At 35.3% G+C, this 22,338-nt stretch overlaps 1 protein-coding gene and 1 non-coding gene across 2 annotated transcripts in view; one reads left to right on the plus strand and one right to left on the minus strand.

Annotated features, from left to right (window-relative positions):
• Nucleotides 1-7,037: 7,037 nt before the first annotated feature.
• LOC101588341 (zinc finger protein 431-like) overlaps nucleotides 7,038-22,338 on the minus strand; it is a 32,887-nt gene continuing 17,586 nt past the window's right edge. The window contains exons 2-4 of the mRNA XM_023706423.1: nucleotides 11,426-11,552; nucleotides 11,165-11,225; nucleotides 7,038-9,258 (exon numbers count right to left, since the gene is read on the minus strand). Of these exons, the coding sequence (XP_023562191.1) occupies nucleotides 7,503-9,258; nucleotides 11,165-11,225; nucleotides 11,426-11,552 (1,944 nt within the window). The 3' untranslated portion in view covers nucleotides 7,038-7,502. The remainder of the gene's footprint in view (nucleotides 9,259-11,164; nucleotides 11,226-11,425; nucleotides 11,553-22,338) is intronic.
• Nucleotides 20,264-20,410, plus strand: LOC111814021. Its single transcript, XR_002819103.1, has one exon. It is a non-coding gene; the product is annotated as a U4 spliceosomal RNA (small nuclear RNA).

The following is a 22,338-nucleotide window of genomic DNA, read 5'->3' on the forward strand; positions in this document are numbered from 1 at the left end:
AAAAAAAAAAAAAAAAAAAAAAAAAAAAAAAAAAAAAACTAAAGTCCAACAATATGCTGTATACAAGAAACACATAAGCCTAAAAGAAATGTATAGAATGAAAATCAAAGAATACAAGACAATACTCTATGGGCCAGCAACCCAGAAAAAAAGCAGGGTAGCTATTCTGCTTGCACACAATGTGAACTTCAAACCAAGAATGACCAAATGAGATAAACAAGGTCATTACATACTTGTTAAGGAAAAATTTTAAGAGAAAAAGATAAGAATCATAAAAGTGCACCAAATATGGGAGCACCAAACTATATAAGATAAATTTTCATGAGCATGAAAAATCAAATAACTAATAACAATATTTTAACAGGGGACATTAACACATCATTGTCACAAATAGATAAACTAGATAAAAAATATGCAACAAGGTAGCAGAACTGAACTAAACTGGTGAACAAATGGACTTACTAGACATTTACTGAGTGTTCCACACAACATCTGAATACACATTCTTTTCAGCCATACATACTATGTTCTCACATAAACTAAATACTTGTCCATCTAATATGCTTAAGTAAATACAAGGGAATTGAAATTATTCCATGAATACTATCTGATTACAGTGAACAATCAATGGGTCATCAATGAAATCAAAGAAATTAAACAATATATGCAATCAAGTGAAAATTCAAGCACAGCTTACCAAAATTCACGGCATGCAGTGAAAGCAGTCCTCAGAGAGAAACATATAGTGCTGAAATCTTCATTAGCAAAATAGAACAAAAACAAATAAACAACCTAATGCTGCACCTCAAGATTCTAGAAAAAGAAGAGCAAGTCAAGCTCAAAGTCCAAAGCGATGAAATTGTAAAGATAAGAGCACAAGGTAATATAATGCAGACAAAGAAAACAACACAAGAATTAATGTTTATTTTTTGAGGAAGTATTACACTGATACCAAAGTAAGAGAAAGATCCAACCAAAAACATAACTACAGGCCAATTGCCTAAACAACATAGATGCAAAAATACTCAATACAATACTAGTAAAGAGAAAACACAAATTCAGAAGATCAGACACCATGACCAGTTGGGATTCTGCCCAAGGACACAGTAATGGTTCAGCATTTGCAAATCTATAAAAATAACTCGCCATATCAAGAGAGCCAAAGGAAAAAAATCACATGGTCATCTCATTAGATGCAGAAAACAGCTTTTGACAAGTTCATCACTCATTCATGATTAAAACAAACAAACAAACAAACCAGAAAATAGGAATACATTGTCTTTACCTCAACCTGATGAAAGCCACTGATGACAAACATATAATTAACATCATACTAAATGGGCAAAAGCTGAAATCTTTCACTCTAAAATCAGGTACAAGACAAGGATGTCCACTATAAACCCACCCCTGTTTAATTCTGGATACACTTGCCAGAGTAATCAGAAAAGAGAGACACATAAATGGTATAAGAATTGAAGGAAACGAGAGACACATAAATGGTATAAGAACTGGAAGAATTGAAATTATCATTGTTCACAGATGACTTGATACCCTATATTGAAGACCTAAAAAACTTCACCAAAAGATTCCTAGAATTTAAAAATTCAGTAGCATAGCTAGATGCCCCAATGAGTGGCATTCCTATACACAAACAACAAACTCATTGACAAAGAAATTAGAGACTCCATACCCTTCACAAGAGCATCCAAAAAATGAAGTACTTAGGGATCAATTTAACAAAGAAGGTTAAAAGAGTTATATACTTAAAATTACAACGTTCCGAGAGAAGAGATCCTACAGGATTTCGCAAATGGATATCCCTTGCTCATGTATAAGAACTAACGTTATGAAAGTGTGTGTACTCTCAAAACTATTATATAGATTTAATGCATTTCCAATAAATATATCAAGAGCATTCCTCACAGATGAAGAGAACACTTTTTAAAAATTCATTTGGAACCCAAAAAGACCTAGCATAGCAAAGATAAAACTAGCCAGCAACGGCAAGGCTAGAAACAATAAAATCCCTGACTTCAAATTATACTGCAAAGCAACTATGATAAAATCAGCATGGTACTGACAGAAAAAAAAGTATCTAGGATCACTGGAACAGATTAGAAGATAGAGACAAAACTACAAACATACTCAGCAACTTTATCTTTGAAAAAGTTTCCGAACACGTTCAGTAGAAAAAAGATAGCCTCTTTAACAGACGGTATTTGAAAAACTGGCTTTCCTCATGCTGAAAACTAAAATTAAATCCAGGTCTATCACCATGCACCAAAGTTAAAGATACAAATATTAAAAAAGAAACACTAAATCTACTGGAAGAGAAAGTAGGTAGACTTTTTTTTTTTTTTGCATTTCAATAATTTTATTGAAAAGTATATCTCTTAGTACCAAACATAATGGTAGTTAGTTAGGTTACCTCTGTCAACTCAAAATTAGTACTGATGTTTTTAACATTGAAATATATCAGCCTTGTGGTAGAACTGAAGTTATCCATCCAGCACAGTTTACAAAAAGTTAAAAGTAGAATATACTGTGGTTCTTTGGTTGACATTTCAATGCTCATTTATCTGTGACGTGATACCAGACTCAGGCTCCAGGCCTTGCTGAGCTCCTGTTGACAACACTGATAGTATATTCACATCTGACATTCATCGGCTCACAAGGAAAAGCCCAAATGCTGCCTCAGCGATCTCACAATTACAGAGGTGCCTGCTTGCTTTTCTTAACATCTAGTATAGAAATTTGTGGACAATATTCTATTCCAAAAAAAAAAAAAAAAAAAAAAACAAAAAAAAAACCGAGAAACAATAGCAGTTTTGTAGAAACACTTGCTTTACCCTAAGTTCTGGCTAGATAAAGCACTCAGGTTCTATGACTTTTTGAAGACATACAGAGTTCATGAAAACAAAAAAAGTACATGGGAAATACTTCAAAGAATCAACAGCTGGGATCTCAGCATATTGAAAAGTTTTTGCACATCAAAAGAAATCACCAACAGTGAAAAGAAAGCCCATAATCTAGGAAAAATCTTAAACAGTCTCTCAGACAAAGGACTTCTACCTAGTTAGTATATAAAGACAGAATTCAGAGAACTATCCAGTCCAAAATGAGCATCATATATGAATGCACACTTCTCAGATGAAGAAATATGAATGGCAAATAAATATATAAAAAAGTTTCAACATCACTGGCCATTGGACAAATTCAAATTAAAACAACACAGATTTCATCTTTCCCTAGAAAGAATGACTATAATCAAGAAGTCAACCAATAACAAATGCTTAATGAGCTGTGGGGAAAAAACAACCCTTCTCCATTATTAGTGGGAGTGTAGACTGGTACAATCAATGTGGAACACTGCTGACACTCCTGAAAAAACTAGCAGTAGAAGCCCCATTTGACCCGGATATTCCCCACTTCTGGTTATTTTTCCAGAAGAACTGAAAATATCATACCACAGTGATAAATGTGCACCCATGTTTATAGCAGCACAACTTGTTAGAGATATCTATTGGAATGAACTCCAATGCCCATCACCTGAGCAAGGGACAAAAAAGATGTGGTATTTTTACACAATGGAGTATTATTCAGCTATCAAAAACATAAATCCAAATAAATAGTGCAACTAGACACTTTACTCGTAAGTGAAATAAATCAGACTCTCAAGTATAAACATTGTATTAACTCCCTAGTGTAAGAACCTGAAAGTGTAAATAAAGCCTGAAAGATAAAATACACTATAGAGAAAAGAAACTGCTTGAAAGGTAAAAATAACTGGGATGAGGAAAAGGAGAAAAGAAGGGGAAAATATGCATGCATATACAAAGGATAGCTAGGATGTTTGTACTACTAATTTATTTATATATATATATTTTTAGAAAGGAGTTAATGTCTAAAATTTTTATTTTGACCATTTTTACATGCTTATATCTGGTAATCTGAGCAACTACTTTGAAGACAACAAATGTGGAACATAAGAAGCCTTATTGAATTCATCTTTTTAAAATTCTGTGTTATTCTAATGTGTTGTTTTATTCTCTTTAAAAAAACTTGATATATTTGTATACATTTTAAAAAGGTTAGATATTAAACAGCCCAGATGTTACAAACTTCTTCAACACAAGTTACAAACTTCTCCCTACTGAAGGTCAATAAATTAGATAATGACTTATGTGTTAGGTAGGGATGATTGACTCAGAGCTATTTTACTCCAAAATAAAGATGTAACTGTGCTACAAAAAATGTTGCCATGATTGCTATGGCATGTATGGCTATGTAGGACTTAAAATTTTCTCTGTAAAACTATGTAACTTTTCTTTAGCATTCAATGTGGATTTAATTACAAAGAATCCATGATTGCTAAGAAAAGTTCTCTGGTTATACTTTATATTTCAAGGTGCTTAACACTCACATGAAATTTTAATTAAAAAATTTCACTTCTACCAATACAATATGTCAGTAATCTTCTCTTCTGGTTGCTCAACAACTTAGATCTGAAGAGCAAAAATTAGGAAGATAGATGGGCTAAGAAGACACCTAGTATTTTGACCTTAGCCCTCCAAGGTCAAGGAGGACCCAGGATATAAGAGAATCTTGCTGCAACATCCTATAAAGCAAATGAGTCTCTGACATTCTGAATAAGATTTGTGTAGCCACAGAAGTGATTCTACAGTGTATAATTTGCGTAAGAAGAGTCACCAGATTAAAAACAAACAAAATAAAACCTCTCAAGCTTTCACAAAAAAAAAAAAAAAAAAAAAACTTATTCAAATAACAATCGTAGTGCATCCAGATGACAGACACTGATGGAAGTACTGAGAGGCACTGTACATGGTTCCAATACAAATACAGGTTAGATTTAACTGATTCTGATAGCAAGAAGTTACTTTTAAGTAATATATATTTCAATGTGACTTGCTTGGAAACATCCGGCAAAAAAATGTAACCACAAGGCCAGGGACATAGCTGAGTGGCATAAGGGCCTGCCTGGCAAGTACAACGTCCTGACTTTGATCCCCGGTATCGCCCTCCCCCAGCCAAAAAAAAGGGAATAAAATGTTGTCACAAAATGTATAAAACAATGTCACAGTAATACTAATTTCTCTAAAAATTGGTTCTTGTTGGGAATCCCAAGGACCTGATATTCAAAACAGATTTCCACCTTTCTTCAGTATATCCTCTCCTTGTTCTGCTAACTAAATAAGGGATGCCCAGAAAAGTTCCTTTGTCTTAGCTACAAGAGAATCTCAAATTCTGTAAGAAGCTTTCAAATCTCCTGGAGCCCTGAATTCATACTGATTTTCTCTTTTATTTAAGCTTTCATCATGCACTTGTTTTGGGGATTGTGGGTCCGATCGGTCTGCAATAACTAGAGAATAATATGAACCTAATCCTGGCTTAGAAAGAAATCTTAGTTCCAGAGGGAAAGAAGTTGCACTGGGAGGCAAAAAAGTGATACCACTGAGCTGGAAGCAAAGACTTTCTCCTATTTTGATCTCCTTAGGACTCTGAACAAGGAGTTACAGTGCAGAGAGTGGTAACTGACCCAGATGGTCAAGGGATAGAATATTACTCCACAGTGGAATAAAGAAAAACTATGCAGGAGATACCTTAGGGCACCTCCTACTATAACTATGTCCTGTTATTACAGTTAATGTAAAAATAAAAGAATCCAATTCAGGTAAAATATCAAATGGCCCAGGACCATCAGGAATGAAGATATGGGTCACCACACCATGAAAAGAACCAAGAGCTTCAGAGGTGCTTTCTGAAGGCCAAGGAAATACAGAATGGTTAATGTAAGGCAGTTCTAAATAACAACAACTCTGAGATCAGTTACAGACATAAACAGTAATCGATTTTTTATTAAGCTTGTAATATAATGTTGATAGATTTAATCTTGTTTTTGTAATGTTGATAGATTTAATATTGTTTAAGTCTTGTTAAACTTATGTTATAATGTTCAAGTCATGAAATGTTAGCAGCATCCCCCAAAGAAAACTTCCCTTCTATTTTAGGAAAGGAATTCATGTATTTCCATTTGTATGCAGGATATTTATATCATGTTAAGTATATTTATGAACTTGCTCTTGTATCTGGAGATCATGGTCTGAGAAACATGTCTTCTTGTGCTGTTATCAGGGTAGACTGTGATAGTTAACAGACTGAGACAACTTGAATACTTTTGCCCAGAGAATTTATGGGTTTGGAATACCCAACCTAGGGAAGATGGTTGCCAGAATGTCAAAATAAAAAACAAAGTTTGCTTTTGTTTCTGTGGAAGAGCTCTAGTATTCACCATCAACTTGGAAGTCACCTCTTGTCTTTTGTCACACTCTTCAGACTTTCAATGCAGACTATTAAGGCTCAGACTATTCATATTATTGTTTTCTGGAACACACCCTTTGATCTCCTGACACAGAATTGCATGGGAGTGTTACAATGAGCTCAAGCCTGGAGCTGGATTTTCTGGATACCAAGATCTTCTACATTCTTGTATGTTTGTGTGGGCATCCATTATAAACCAGTGCTGTAAATTCTATTTGTATGTATTTCCTTAAATCTGTTTCTCTAGTAAGCACTAATTCATTATTACAAATTATGATATCATTTATCAGACATGCTATCTGAACTATCACAATCAGAATCTCACCGGAGTATAGTCCATTTGTTGATATAAGTGACAGTAAAATTAACACAAAATTAGAAGTCATAACAAAATAGTAAGAAAACAAAATTTTATGTAAACTATATTTACACCAACATGAAAACAATATTGGGAAATATATGTACTTCATACAATAGAAATACGGTCAGTATATGCAGGTAATTTGTTAGGATATGAAAAATATACATCTAATTTCCAAGTTGTGTGATAACAACTAAAGTCAAAAAATACCTTTGCCACTCCAAATATAAAAAAATCTACATATACATTATAACATCAAATTTAAAATTATTTTTCATACAGAATATGAAGAACATATAACAATAAAATAAAATAGAAGGTGGTTGGAAATCCCATGAATTAAAAACAATAAAACCTATTTTTTAGTGGCCAAGACCACTCAACAATAAAAATGAAACAAAATAAAAATATGTAAGTATTAACCCTAATTGGAAGTAAAAAATACATTTTAGCTTACCTTGTTTAATTAGACACTATATATAAAATAAAAGACGTTTTACACAAAAATGCTAATTTCATTATAGCAAAGACTACAGACATATAATTCAGTATTTATAAGTGATCCACTGAAAAACACAGAAGGAAAACTTTCTAGGATAACTCCAGCTGGGAGTGTGTTTTCTGAAAAATTTATAAAGAAATACTGACATCAAAATTTCATTTAGTTTATTCAGGTCTCAACAAGGGGGGCAGAAGAGGGAAAAGAAGCTAAGAGAAAAATATGAAGGAAAAAATGGAAACAAAGCTTCTGTAAATGGGGAGGAACTGAAGGAAGACAGGGGAATAGAAGAAAAAAAACTGTTCATGGAATGTTTTCCCCATATTGCTTGTATACATAAGGTTCCTCCACAGTGTGAGATCTATGTATATAATATGAGGACTTACTAGCAAATCTTTTTCCACATGGCTTACATGCATAGAGTTTCTCACCTGTGTGAGTCCTTTCATGTCTTTGACAATATTTTTGTGTAGTGAATGATTTACCACATTGCTTGCACACATAAGGTTTTTCCCCTGTGTGATTTTTTTCATGTGCATTATAAGAACTCTTTGTAGTGAATGCTTTTCCACATTCCTTGCACACATAAGGTTTCTCTCCAGTGTGAGTTCTTTCATGTATCTGACAGTATTTGTGTGTAGTGAATGCCTTTCCACATTCCTTGCACACAAAAGGTTTCTCCCCAGTGTGAATTTTTTCATGTATTTGACAATACTGGTGTGTAGGAAATGCCTTCCCACATTGCTTGCATACATAAGGTTTTTCCCCTGTGTGATTTTTTTCATGTATTTTATAATAACTTTTTGTAGTGAATGCTTTTCCACATTGCTTGCACACATACGGTTTCTCTCCAGTATGATTTCTTTCATGTATTTGACAATAACGGTGTGTAGTGAATGCTTTTCCACATTGGTTACAGACATAAGGTTTCTCCCCAGTGTGAGTTCTCTCATGTCTTTGGCAGTAACTGTGTACACTGAATGCTTTTCCACATTGCTTACATATATATGGTTTCTCTCCAGTGTGAATTCTTTCATGGCGTTGACAGGTACTATGTACACTGAATGCTTTTCCACACTGTTTACATACATAGGGCTTCTCCCCAGTGTGAATTCTTTCATGTATTTTACAATTACTGTGCCTGCTGAATGCTTTCCCACATTGCTTACATGCATAGGGTTTCTCACCAGTGTGAATTCTTTCATGTACTTTACAGCTACTCTGTATAGTGAATGCTTTTCCACACTGCTTACATGCATAAGGTTTCTCCCCAGTGTGATATCGTTCATGTATTTTATAACACATTTGTGTAGTGAATGCTTTTCCACATTGCTTACATATATATGGTTTCTCTCCAGTGTGACTTTTTTCATGTATTTTACAATAACTGTATCTGCTAAATGCCTTCCCACATTGCTTACATACATATGGTTTCTCACCAGTGTGGGTTCTTCTATGTCTACAAAATGCAGACTTATCAAGAAATCCTTTTCCACATTGCTTACATACATAAGGTTTAGGCTCCATGTGAAATCTTTCATGAATTTTACAACAACTTTGAGTATTGAAGGCTTTCCCACATCTCTTGCATAAATATGGCTTCTTTCCAGTGTAAATTCTTTCATGTATCTGAACACCACTGGTAGTCCTGGAGGCTTTCATACATTTCTTACCTACAATGGTCTTCCCTGTAGGGTGAGTTCTTTTACTATTTTCAGAGTAGGCTTTCCCACATTGCTCATATTGATAAGGTTTTTCTCCAGTATTTGTCCTTGCATGCCTCTGAAAGGACTTGGGATCACTGCAGGTTTTTCCATGATCATTACATTTACTTGGCTTGTCATCAAATCCCAAACACTCATGTGATTTTAGTCCAGTGTGAGGTAAAATGGGCACATTTAGTGACAAATGCCCAATCAGGGGCTTTGTACAAGCAAGACTTTCGGCAGGCTTTAAATAAGCTTGCTGCATGTCCACACTAGCATCTAGGGTCCAAAGGAATATTTTTTCATGTTTAGTCCAAGTTTTGTATTGATACCATATTGGTACCTCTTTATTGCTGTAAAGAAGAAAAAAAAAAAAGAGAGAACAAAATTACTAATCATAATAAAAAATGTCTCCACATAAATAATTTACGAGGATAAGTTCTGGCTTGACGCCTGTACAACATTTTGAGAATAAATATGCTGAATGCCCTAGAGGATACCTCAAAAAGACCCATTCCCTAAAGGATGGCATTCATTTGAGAATTTCAAATTGATATATATTTGCAATATACAATGTCTAGTTTCCTTTAGGTCATTGATACATATGTATATCATATTGGATTATCTATTTCTATTCTTTATTACTTCTTCTCAATTTAATTCCCTAATTTATATGTTGGTATCTAATATAAAAGAAAACAGTTGATAATTTACTTTCGGCATCTGACTTATTTAACATTATGAGATGGAGTCAAACCTTTTTTTTTTTTGACATAAAATGTATTATTTTTCATGGCTGAAGATATATAACAATTTTTTTTCAGTGCTGAGAATTAAATCAGTCTTAGGTCAGATTTTCTCTGTCTCTCTATCTCTCTGTTTCTTTGTCTCTCTCTCTCTCACTTTCTTTCTTGACCACAGTCTTAGCACTAAATTCCATTTCTAATTTTTTATATTTCTTATTTTGAGTGAGTTCTCATTGACCATGAATATGCTCAGAACAAACTTCATGTTGTCATTCCACTTGTTCACCTTACTAGAGTTCTGAGATTATAAGAAGGCACCATGATATTGAGCCTATCCCATATTCTCTTTATCCTTGCATACAATAATGGACATTAGGCTACTAAAAGAGCTTAGGTATTATGAATTATTTGCAGAATTTAGCTATTGTGAAAAACCATACATAATCTGCTTTGAATATGAGTATGCATTTATAAGTAAAATATAATTTTAATTCGTTTCAGAATATACATAGGAAGGTTTTCCTAAATCAAATGCAAACTGTTATTTTTACTTTTTGAGCCATTTGTATTTGATTGTCAAAATGGTTCCATTTGATATTCCTACCAACAATGTATTAGGGTGACACATAAGAATTTTAAAAAATGATTATATCCTATTTTCTGGAGGATATTTTCAAAACCTCTATTACTGCACTATCATTAATTGCATTCTGAATACTGTTCCAGGTTAGCAATGTCTTATTCATATATGTATAATTTTTAAAAACTTTTTTAAAATTAATTTTATTGAGAAACAAATAGCAATGAGACAGTTTCACATAGATAACTTAAATATGACTTCCTGTCACAGTTCAAATGTATTTTTATATAAGCCTATACTTAGTAAAAAAAAAAAAAAAAAAAAAAAAAAAAAAAAAAAAAAAAAAAAAGCAAATCAGACGCTTCCATGATGTTCATCACGAAAAAAGTATTTTATACGAGTGTGTAAGATAGTGTCTCTTGTTGCATACTGGTATGACACAGCTAGTTTCCTATATTGGAATATTTCTGCATTCAATTGTGAGATTATACAAAATCAATTTGTATGCATATCTGGAGAATTTTTATGAGACTAAATAAATTTCAACATGGTCTCATATATTGTGTTTCTTTGGTTGTAATATTTCTTCTCACATCTTGATTTGTTCCCTTTAAGATATTAAACTTTCCCATTGTACTACTGCCTCTAAGCTGTTCCAGGAAAAGTATCCTATTCTTTCCCCTACCCTGGCTAAAAAATGTTAGCTACTTGGGGATTAGGGGATTTTTATTCCTAGAGAATAACTGGTTGTCCCAGAATCCCTACTATGCGCCCCTCCACTTTCTCTCTTGCTGCTGCTGTCCTTTCCTGCAGTATGTTGTAATTCAGGCAGGAAACTGAAAGCCACTTTAAGAGTCTAATAACTGGCAACCTGAGAAAGTATCTGATACCAACTCTTAGGGAATATTCCTCTCACTTATAAAAGCAAATTACCTCAGTTTTCCTGAGCAATTTTTGTATTTTTCTTCAACTTGCTGGTTGTCACAGGTCCTTCCTGAATTGTAGCATAGAAACACAAATAGTCACTGTATCATTATATAAGTTAGTAGATAACACTTAGATATGTGATAATGTAAATAGACCTGATATATTCTTCAAAATGTTTTCACATTCTTTTTAATGAATCACTATCAATGAGCAACAAAGAACCAATGCTGTCTCACTGTATAAACAACAACATGATATCATCCTTACCTACAGTTGTTATATTCATAAATGTTTCCCACATCACATCTCTGTAGAGCTTCTTTTGGGATGGATTCAGCAAAGCCCACTCCTCTGTGGTGAAGTTCACAGCTATATCCTCAAAGGTCAGTGTCTCCTAAATAATCACATATATATTTCCTGAAAGAAGGTTGAAACTCACACTGTGAGTTATCTGAATTTCTCTTGCAAAAGCTGACCTGAAGTTGATCTCTTCATATATTAACTCCATGTCTTAGGCACTAAGCCCATGTTAATGCATATATCTTCCCACAGCAATTCTGATGCTAGAGTGCAACTTAACACTGCAGCAAAAGCAGAAGAACCCTAGTAGCACTTGGTTGCCAGGCAGAATTATAGAAACTGTACTTATCTACTGTTTCTAAAGCAAAATCCATAGAGATAGTGATCTGCAAATCACCATCCACAAAACACAAGCTCAGATAAATACCCAATAGATGGTTCTGATAGATTATAAAAGTCTCAAGGTATAGCCATTTAGTTAGAAATGTCTTGAGCTTATATCCTTCTTTACAGCAGAGTAGTATAGCATCATAAACAACAGCAAAAATTCTTAGATCTTCTTTATCCATTCATCAGCTGATTGGTATTTGGGCTTTTCCCAAGATTTAGCTATTACAAATTGTACTGCTATCATATGGTATGCATATACTGCAGAGGCATGACGCTTTTAATTCTTTCAAGAAAATACCAAGAATGGGAATAGCTGGGTCAAATGGAACCCATAGGTTTAGTTTTTCGAGGAATCTGAGATGTTCACATGAGTAGGGGAATAATGGAAGGGTGTAGGGGAGGAAAGAAATGACCAAAAAAATAGAAGAGAAAAGGGAAACAGTTTGCAAATAAAGTGGGAAGAGGAATTGAAGGGTTTACAGGACAATGGGAAAAGGAAAAGATATTCAATATGCAAGTACAAATTTCCTGTGATGGGCCAGGGAAATATCTCAGTAGAATAAGCACTTGCCTGGCAAGCGCAGGGTCCTGAGTTCAATCCCTTGTACCGAAAAAAAAAAAAAAAAAATTCCTATGATGAATGCTATGCACATCTACTATGTAAATCTATTATGTACTAATACAAAACATAAAATAATAAGGTTTATGAATAATGATTAAAATGGAAAGCCAGAATTACTGGCACAAGTCTAGTGACAATGAAATAGGGGATAACCTGGCACTCAAAAGGTTAAATTCTTAAGGTTATATAAAATTCCCAGTGCAAATGCAGCACAGGGTAGCTCAATGACAAGTGGTGAGACAGAGAAATATGAGAAGTCAGGAAATTTACATCATACCCATCATGACAGTCTGAAATTGCTCTTATCTACAGTGTCAACACTGAGCACAATCAGTTCAAGTTTGACCTATGACCTTTCCCAATTTTTCTTTTATGCTCAAAAGTGTATTATGTGCTGAGGACAAACAATTTTACAAGAAGAAAACCTCTGCCTAAAATCAATACACCACCCCAAAAGTCCATAATGTTGACAAATTCAGAACACAGTCCTCCTATACTGCTTCAAATTGTTATGGAATGCAGGAACAGACCAGATGGAACACACAGCACCAGAAGCACTTGGAAGGCTAACTTTATTATGCTAGCAGACTGAGGGACACTAAGGTCCCAATCACCAGTCTCATCTTGGGGTTTTACAGTCACTTATAAAGGTTTTCAGAAGGAAGTACAAAAGGAAGATAACAAGATATTCTATAATTGTTTACATACATTTAATCATATGTGGTCAGACAGTTTTACTTCAAGCAAGTCAAATGGGAGTCTCTTATCATACAGCAGCAAAGTCAGGGGCTGGGGTGAGCAGAAAGAACCAATCTTGTCTTAGACTGAGCCCGTTCCATCTCTAGGTGATAAATCCTTGAAAGAAGCTAACACAATGAGAGGGACTGTTTGGCACTCATCTTACAAGTTGCAGGTGATGCTGGAATGCCACGGAGAGTTGAGTTTTGTTATCCTCTAATTATGAGAACAGGCTGAGATTGTCCCATCCTTGAATATAGTATTAGAAACATAAGTTTTTAAAAATTTCCTTTACAAAATGAAGACTGCTGTCCAAGGCATATGATGTTATTTTTCACGAGAAGTCATCATCCTGAAGCTCTAAAGCTGTGACACACTGAGTTACACATTAATAGAAATGAGCATATTTTCTCAAAGTGGTTTTTGATTTAAAAAATAAAGGGCATTCTTATTGTCCAGTTAACTATGGTAGTCTTAGTTGCTCTCTAATAACCTGGAAAAAATATCATCTAAGAATTATAGTACACAGACAACTAATCTCACATTGATACTTACTAGAGTAAGAAGTTTCTAAGGAAGTCTTTCAAAATGACCCACACACACTCTCAATGAAAAACATTTTCAGCATTCTTGACATTAAAATGAATAACTGATGATGTTTACTTTAACCAAGAACTGTGATCCTGGTATAGAGGTTCTGCCTGGTGATCCACACATGTGATCCTGTCACTCGGGGAGGCTCAAGCTAGAGGATAACAGCACTGATCTCAACCTGAGTGCCACAGCAAAGCAGTGAGAAAATTCAAAATTATAAAACCAAACATGTAAAAGGCTGGATGTCACTCAGAGAGAAGGTTCCAGGTTTAATCTCAAGTAACACAAAGTAGTTTGAAATCATTTCAACCCTTCAGTATACCCTTCCCAGTACACATACATTCTGTTTTTCACCCAACTTCTAAATATGAAACAGAGGTAAAATTTCTAATTTTGCCTCAAAAAATGATTATGTGAGCTTAGGAGTAACAGATACATATATTTCCTAAATTTCTGTCTTTGAATTCCATAACCTTGATGCACATACAAATTGAGCCAGTGCATAACAACTTATCTAATAACACTAAGAGCACTCTCAGTGAGCTGATTTTTTACCTTTCTTTATCCTCTCCTTTTACACATAGTATCTATTCCTTCTTACTTCTTCTTCACAGAAATCCCTTTTGTGCTTTCTATTTTTTTTTCTTTTTTTTTAAATTTATGTATTTGGTACAGCATCTATTTGTAGCTTGGACTCATAGGGATCCTCCTGTTTTCAGCCTCTCCAGTGCTGGGATTACAGGTGTGCGCCACCAAGTCCAGACACAGTTGCTGGCTCAGTGCACCTGGAGTGTGGGCCAGTGTGGCATGTGGGACCAGGGATCAAACCTTGGTCCTTGAGCTTGCCTAAGCAGGAGCTTAGTTTGCTGAGTTATCTTGCTGGCCCTTATAATTTCTATTGACATACATGCAGACCTACACTTGGTGATTTCCCCCCATGCAATACTGGTTTTCATCAAAATCCTACCTCATTTAGTATGTCCCCCTTTTTAAGCGTTGTCTAAAAATTATGAAGAACTAAAACAATTATGTGAGCAATGGTGCTTTTCTCTCCCATTTATCCAAGAACTGCATCTACATGTGAATGCCCTATATTAAGGAGTATAAAAATGTGTGTTTAATGGGCAACCCCTTCTGCAAGTAGTTTGTTTTGTTTTGTTGCATTTTAGGGAAGAATCTACAGGGTGTTCAGGGACTCACTACTAGATTGGATTTGTAGTGATCTGCTTGTTTACAGCCTCCCAAGGACTAGGGTTACATGCATGTGCTACCATGCCCAGTCTTGCAAGTAGTTCTTTACAGCATTTAATTTTATCCTTTCTTAAAGTAGTGGCATACCCTCTAATTTGTGGCATTATGTAAAACAGAAAACCTTATTTATTGATTATAATACTCTAAATATAAGAAAGGAGTTTAATTGTGGTTGGCATGTGTCAAAACACTGATTTTCATTATAAGCAACATTCAACTTTTTTCCCTGATAGTTCATATGATTTGTAAAAATTCTGTGATTTTCAAATTGTGCAGAAATGTTTGGTAATAATGGAATTTGACCCACGGTAATAAAGCCCACAGCAGAAAATACAACTTGTACTTGAGATCTCATATTTAAACTTTTAAAAAATTTAGTACAATTAGATGTCTCTGCTGTCAGTAGGACAAAAATAGCCCATAACTTCAACTTAAAGCATTAACATTTACGCCGAGTCACTGTTTCAATTCAGGTTCTCCTGGTTCCAGTGGCTGAAACTGGATGGTAAAGTCACAGTGGACGAAAAGGAACTTAAACAAGGACAGCCAGGAAGAAGGGAAAGGTAGGACTAAGACAGACAAGAATGCTCCTTTCCAGGCCAAGACCTTAATAATTCACCAAAAAAACCCAAAAAACAAACAAACAAACAAACAAAACATCTTCTAATTGCACATTAAGATATTGAACTCACTGGTGAAGGAATCCACTGAAGGACAGGGCCCACAGAAACCACTCAACTTTCACACTTACGAGACATTTAGTGGACATTGCAGACATAAACTGTAATATTTGGTGTGTTGACAGGAGAAAAAAGTACAAAGCACAGCTCAGTCTCACCCACACAGAATCTTCATTAAGTCCGCAGTCTCACTGCACAGAAAGGCCGTAGGCACTGAGCTGGGAGAGGCAGGGCTCTTGCCACAGCGGAATCACCTCCCTTGTCTAGGGCAGGATGCTTAGTTCTTGGCAGAAGCACTGCTCATTAAGGGCCAGTAAAGATGAATGTGTATCAGTGACACTGCATGTAGATGAACAAAATTGTTCAACTGATTCTGAGAGGCTCAAATCTAGCCAAAGCTGGTTCTGTTCACTTCCAGTAAGAACTTCTGCTACCAAAGGGGAATGAAAAGAAAGGGAAAATATACACATACACACAACAAAAAGATAATTATATTACTAATTTCTTTTAATTAATTGAAAGGAATAGTGCCTATATTCCACGATCAATTTCGCTTGCTTATATCTGGTAAGGGGATCAACTACTCTGAAGATAACAATATGCAATACAATAACCACTGCTACTTTCCTATCATCTTGTTTTGAAACTGCATCAGTTTTATTGTTTTCCTCTTTAAAAAGAAAAAAAAAATCAAACATATTCTTGTCTTTGCTCATTTGGTGCTGCAAAATCACCTTCTCGGGCACTGAAGTCTCCCAGGTCCTGCTCATGTTATCAGTCAGCTGACGCCACCACGAAAGTCAGGCTGAGCCAGTTTGGGAATCTCTCACACCATTTACTTCAACCAAGTTACAAGGAAATGCAGAGTTCTCACAACTAATCATAACAGGAAGGCCAGAATAAACTTAACACAGTGAATTTTCCAAAATATCCTTTTTCTCCTCACAGGCTGAAAGTTTCTCCCCTTTGGCATAATAATTTCACCAAAGTAATGTTCTCACATTGGGCCATGTGAAATTTAGATTTCTGTTGTCATATTTGTTGGTTTGAGATGCCCAAGACATTAATAAACCCGTTGTCTTACTATGTCTGAGTGAGGCTAAAACACCCGACAAAAGAAATCACATCTAGTGGCCAGAGAGGAACTCCACAGCAGAGTGGTCCGGTCATTTCGGGATTGGCCAGAGCAGAATGCCACAGCAGAGCTGCTCTGTTGGTTTGGGAAGGGCCAGAGAAGAACTCCAGCAGAGAGGCTTTGTTTGGGATCCTGCAGCTGAATTCCCTGCAGATCAGCTAGGTGGGAGACCCAGTGAACTCAACCAGGAGCAAAACATCTAGCCAACAGGGCACAGTGCGTTCACTTCCATGGGCTACGGAAGGAAGAAGCCAAGCACAGCAGCCAGACACCAATCAGGTCCCGCTTGTCAAGTTCCAGTTTGGTAGATCCTGACCCAATGAGCTGAGACATACTGCTAGGCCCACTGGGGCAAGAATGAGACCCAGACCTACAGAAGCATCTGCTCCAGACAGAGTTGGCAACAGGTGACTGAAGTGAACTAGTCTGCCTCAATGTCTCCAGGTACATGAAGGGGAAGTAACCAGAGAGAACTTAGGGGAACAGATTTAAATACAAATTGCCAATTTAATATGTGCTTAGCTATACAGCCATAATGTTTGCTCTCATGGACTAAAATACAAACCCAATAGCTAACAAAAGTTTGGCAATTGCTAAACCTCACCCAGTATTAGTGTTTCTAATTGTATTACTGTAAACAGAAAACCTTATCTGCCTTAACCACATGTTCTCTCTTGGGTAATAATTTCGGGAGGCACTTGGGTAATGGTCTCACCAAAGCCCTACACCGAAGGAAAGAGGACAGTGCCAAACAGAAACCAGGATCTCACTCTCAATCAATAGAGAGGGCAAAATCCTGGGACACACACAAAACAAGAATCCCTGACACAGAAGAGACACCTAAGGACCAGACTCGTTACAGAGAAGCTCTGAACACAGTGATACAGTTAACGACTAACACCCTCACAAAACAATATCACAGAAATAAAAATAAAGAGTCCTCTCTGAAAAATAAAATGACAAAAAGAAGGAGCAAAATGTATTCTCAGGCCCTGAGCCCACCCAGAAGAAATGCAAGAGACACTAGCATAGAAGAAATTCGAAGTCACACACCTAAAATCTCTGAAATAATAGCGTCTCAAAGAAACAACTGCTGAAGGCTTTAGAGGAAATTGATCAGAAATAATCGCCTAAGTAAAACAAGAAATGATAACTATAATGAAAGAATGACTAAGTGTTTCTAAAGAAGATACGGATAAAAAATAGAGAATAGAAAAATGACAGAAACCTTAAATGAGCAATGCAGCAAAGAAGTAGAATGCATAAAACAGATTAAAAGAGATATTCAGGAGATTAAACACTCAAAAGTTAGCAAAACTGTCTGAAGGAAAATGAAGGTAGTTTTAGATCTTGATGACACTTCAGCAGCTAGTAAAAGGTAAGGAAAGATCTCTTAAAAACAACTAGGATCCAGGAAACAATAATTCAACAGCTGTAAAACAATGCAAAGATGAACATCATAAGACTAATAGGCATCAATGAGAAAGAAGGAGTCAAAACAAATAATATGAAAGTAATATGGACAGAAGTAATTGAAGAAAGGATCGGCTAGATAGCGCAACAGACTAAAGTGCCTGCAGTCTCAGGGGCTGGGGATTCGATCGCTGACTTGCTATGCCAGACCCGCCTCTGGGACATGCTGCAATGGCAATTGAAACTGGGCATAGTGGTGCACACCTGTAATCCCAGCACTTGGGAGGCTGAAAAACAGGAAGGATCACTATAAGTCTGATCTGTGTGGTGAGACCTTATAGACCTTGTACTAAATATATTTAAAAAAATAATCAAAGAATAGCAGAAAACTTCCCAAATATAAGGAAACAATCTGACGTCCAGGTAACTGAGGCATATACAACTCCAAATAATACCAACCCAATTAAAACCATACCCGGACATATAATAATCAAGATCCCAGAGATCCAGCACAAGCACAGCATACTAAAAGCTCCAGGAGAAAAAAAAAAAAAAAAGCAGATCACATTTAAAGGAAAATCCATCAGAATGATGACAGATTAATCCTCACAAACCATCAAGTCAAGAAGAGCATGGGGTGAAATACTTCAAGTCCTACAAGAAAACAAATTCCAACCCAGAATGATTTACCCTGCAAAACTCTTTCAGCTTTAATGAAGCGAAATACTTTCACAACAAAGAACAACTAAAGAATTTCATGGTGACCAAACCAACCCTACATAGAATACTAAAAAGTATTCTAGACAAAGATCAAAATGACCACAACTCTAAGAATGAGAATAGAAAGAACCTACCAAATAGGGCAAAAAAGTAAGCACAGCAGAAAAGTAATCGACAGCAGAAAAAATAACATGACAAACATAATACATATCAATTTTAACCATTCATGTAAATGAACTCAATTCACCCATTAAAAGAAATAGATTGGCACAGTGGATTAAGAAACAAAATCCAACAATATGCTATATACATGAAACACATTTAACTCATAAAGAAATTCATAGGCTAAAAGTCAAACAGTGAAAACACTACTATATGCCCCAGGACCTTAAGGACAAAAAAAAAAAAAGGCAGGGGTAACAATCTTGTTTGTAGATAATCTCAAATTCAAACCAAGAATGATCAAATGAAATAAAGAAAGCCATTACATAATGATTAGAGGAAAAATACAAAAGGAAGAGGTAACAGTCATAAGCATATATGCACAAAATTTAGGAGCACCAAATTATATAAGACAAATTTTAATGGACATGAAAATTCTAATATCCAATAACACAATCCTAACTGGCCTCCTTAACACCCCTTTATGTCAAAAAGATAGGTCAAACAACAAAAAATTACCAAAGAGGTAGCAGAATGGAATCAGACTTTTTTTTTTTTTTGTATTTTAGGACAGGGTGTACAGGTGCATAGATCGGACTCCTAGTGATCCTCCTGTTTACAGCCTCCCAAGTGCTGGGTTTACAGGTGCGTGCCACTATGCCCAGTCTCAACTGCTGTCTCAGTGTACCACAGGGGTGGGGCTGGCACAGCAGACAAAGGGATCGAACTCCCAGCCCCTTGGTCTAAGCAGACACATTAATCCACTGAGCTATTTGGCCAGCCTTTGAACCAGACTTTTGAATAAATGGATTCAGTGGACACATAAAGTGTTCCACCCAAGCACAACTGAATATACATTCTTTTCAGCTGCACACAGAATGTTTTCTAAAATACACCATGTCCATAGGTCATGCTTAAATATATGCAAGAAAACAAATTATCCAATGCACATTATCTAACGAGTGCAATAAAACTATAAATTAATGAGAAAAGAAACCACAAAAATCCCATAAGTACATGGAAATTAAACAACATCCTCATCAACCAATGAGTTACAGATCAAATTAAAGAACAAATTAAACAATATCTACAACCCAATAAACTTTGTGCAGAGGCAGTATTGTAGCCAATGAGGTTTAGCCAAGGCACAATTACTGTTAGTTGAAAACTTTTCCCAACACAATCCACCAAAAACTGAACTACAACATACTAGAATTTGTGGGATGCTATGAAAGCAGTTCTTACAGGGAAATTTATAGTGGTAAATTCAGAAATTATGGAACAGAACAAGAACAAATAAATACCCTAATGCTACAACTCAAGCTTCTAGAAAAAGAAGAGCAAACCAAGCCCAAAGCTCAATATGGGAGGAAATCTTAAAGATTACAGCAGAAATTAATACAACTGAGACAAAGAAAATAATACAAAGAATTAATGAAACAAAAAATTGGTTACTTGAAAGATTAAATAAAATTGACAGACTCCTAGCTAACCTCATGAAAAGAAGGAAAGAGAAACTCAGATTCAAGCAATAAGGAATAAAACGGGCAAAAGTACCACAGATCTTGTGGAAATTCAGAAGGCCATCAATAGCTACTTTGAAAATCTTTACTCTCACAGAATCAAAGACAGAAAAAATGGACAACTTCCTAGACAGTACAAATTACCAAAATTTAATCAAGAAGATATAAGAACTTTCAATAACCCAATAACAGCCAATGAGATTCAAAATGTAATAAATTACCAACAAAGAAAGGCCCAGGTCATGATGGATCCTCAGCTCAATTCTAGAAGAAATTTACACAAGATTTAATCCCAATACACCTCAGACACTTCAATGAAATTTAAAAGGAAACAATATGCCCAAAATAATTTCTGGGATTCATCCCTGAGATGCAAGGATAGTTCAACATATGCAAATCTTTAAACATATTACACTACATTAATAGAGCCAAAACCAAAATCCACATGATAATATCAGAAGATGAAGAAAAGATTTTTGACAAAGTCCAACACTAATTCATGATCAAAGCCCTACAGAAAAATTGGAATAAATGGCCTCCACCTCAATCTGATAAAAGCCATTCATGATAATCCAACTGCTAACACAATTCTAAATGGGGAAAAACTGAACTCTTTTACCCTCAGATCAGGTACAAGACAAGGATGTCCTCTATCACCACTCCTATTCAATATAATTCTGGAACCATTAGCTAGAGCCATCAGACAAGAGAGAGAAATAAAAGGAATAAGAATATGTAAAGAATTTATTTATTTATTTATTTATTTATTTATTTATTTATTTATTTTTGTGGAACCAGGGATTAAACTCAGGCCCTTGTGCTTGCCAGGGAAGCACTTATTCCACTGAGCCATCTCATTATTTGTAGATGACATAACAGTCTAGTTGGAAGACCCATAAAACTCCACCAACAAGCCCTGAGAATTAATAAACAAATTCAGTAGAATAGCAGGTTACAAAGTCAATAACCAAAAGTCTATAGCATTCGACCACACAGATAATAAACACAATGAGAGAAAAATTAGAGAAACAATAGCCTTCACAGTAGCATTCAAATAAATTAAATACTTAGGAATTAATCTAAGTAAAAGATCTATGTGATAAAAATTACTTTAAAAAAGAGAATTAAAAAAAGGATATTGGAAAATGGAAAGATATTCCTTGATCCTGGATAAGAACCAACACTGTGAAAATGGCTATAGTTCCAAAATTATTATACAGATTTAATGTAGTATCTATTAAAATTGCACTAACACACCTCACAGATCTAGAGAGAAACTTATTTCGAAGAAGACCTAGAATAGGAAAGGCAATGCTGGGTAACAAAGGCAAGGCAGGAGGCATTACAATCCCAGATTTGAAATTATACTACAAAGCTACTTGAGAAAATCAGCATGGTACCGGAAAAAACAAAAACAAAAACAAAAAAAAACAAAACAAAAAAAAACCCTCATACCTGAAGATCAATAGAATAGATTAGAAAATGCAGATATAACTAACTTTAAACACACTCAGTCATTTTAACTTTCACAAAGGGGCCAAACATTCACTGGAAGAAAGATAGCCTCTTTAACAAATGGTGCTGAAAAAACTGCTCACCACATGCCAAAAACTAAAACTAGACCTGGGTCTATCACCATGAACGAAACTAAT

This window comes from Octodon degus, unplaced genomic scaffold (genome assembly GCF_000260255.1).
Source record: "Octodon degus isolate 3935 unplaced genomic scaffold, OctDeg1.0 scaffold00255, whole genome shotgun sequence".
Lineage (NCBI taxonomy): Eukaryota > Metazoa > Chordata > Mammalia > Rodentia > Octodontidae > Octodon > Octodon degus.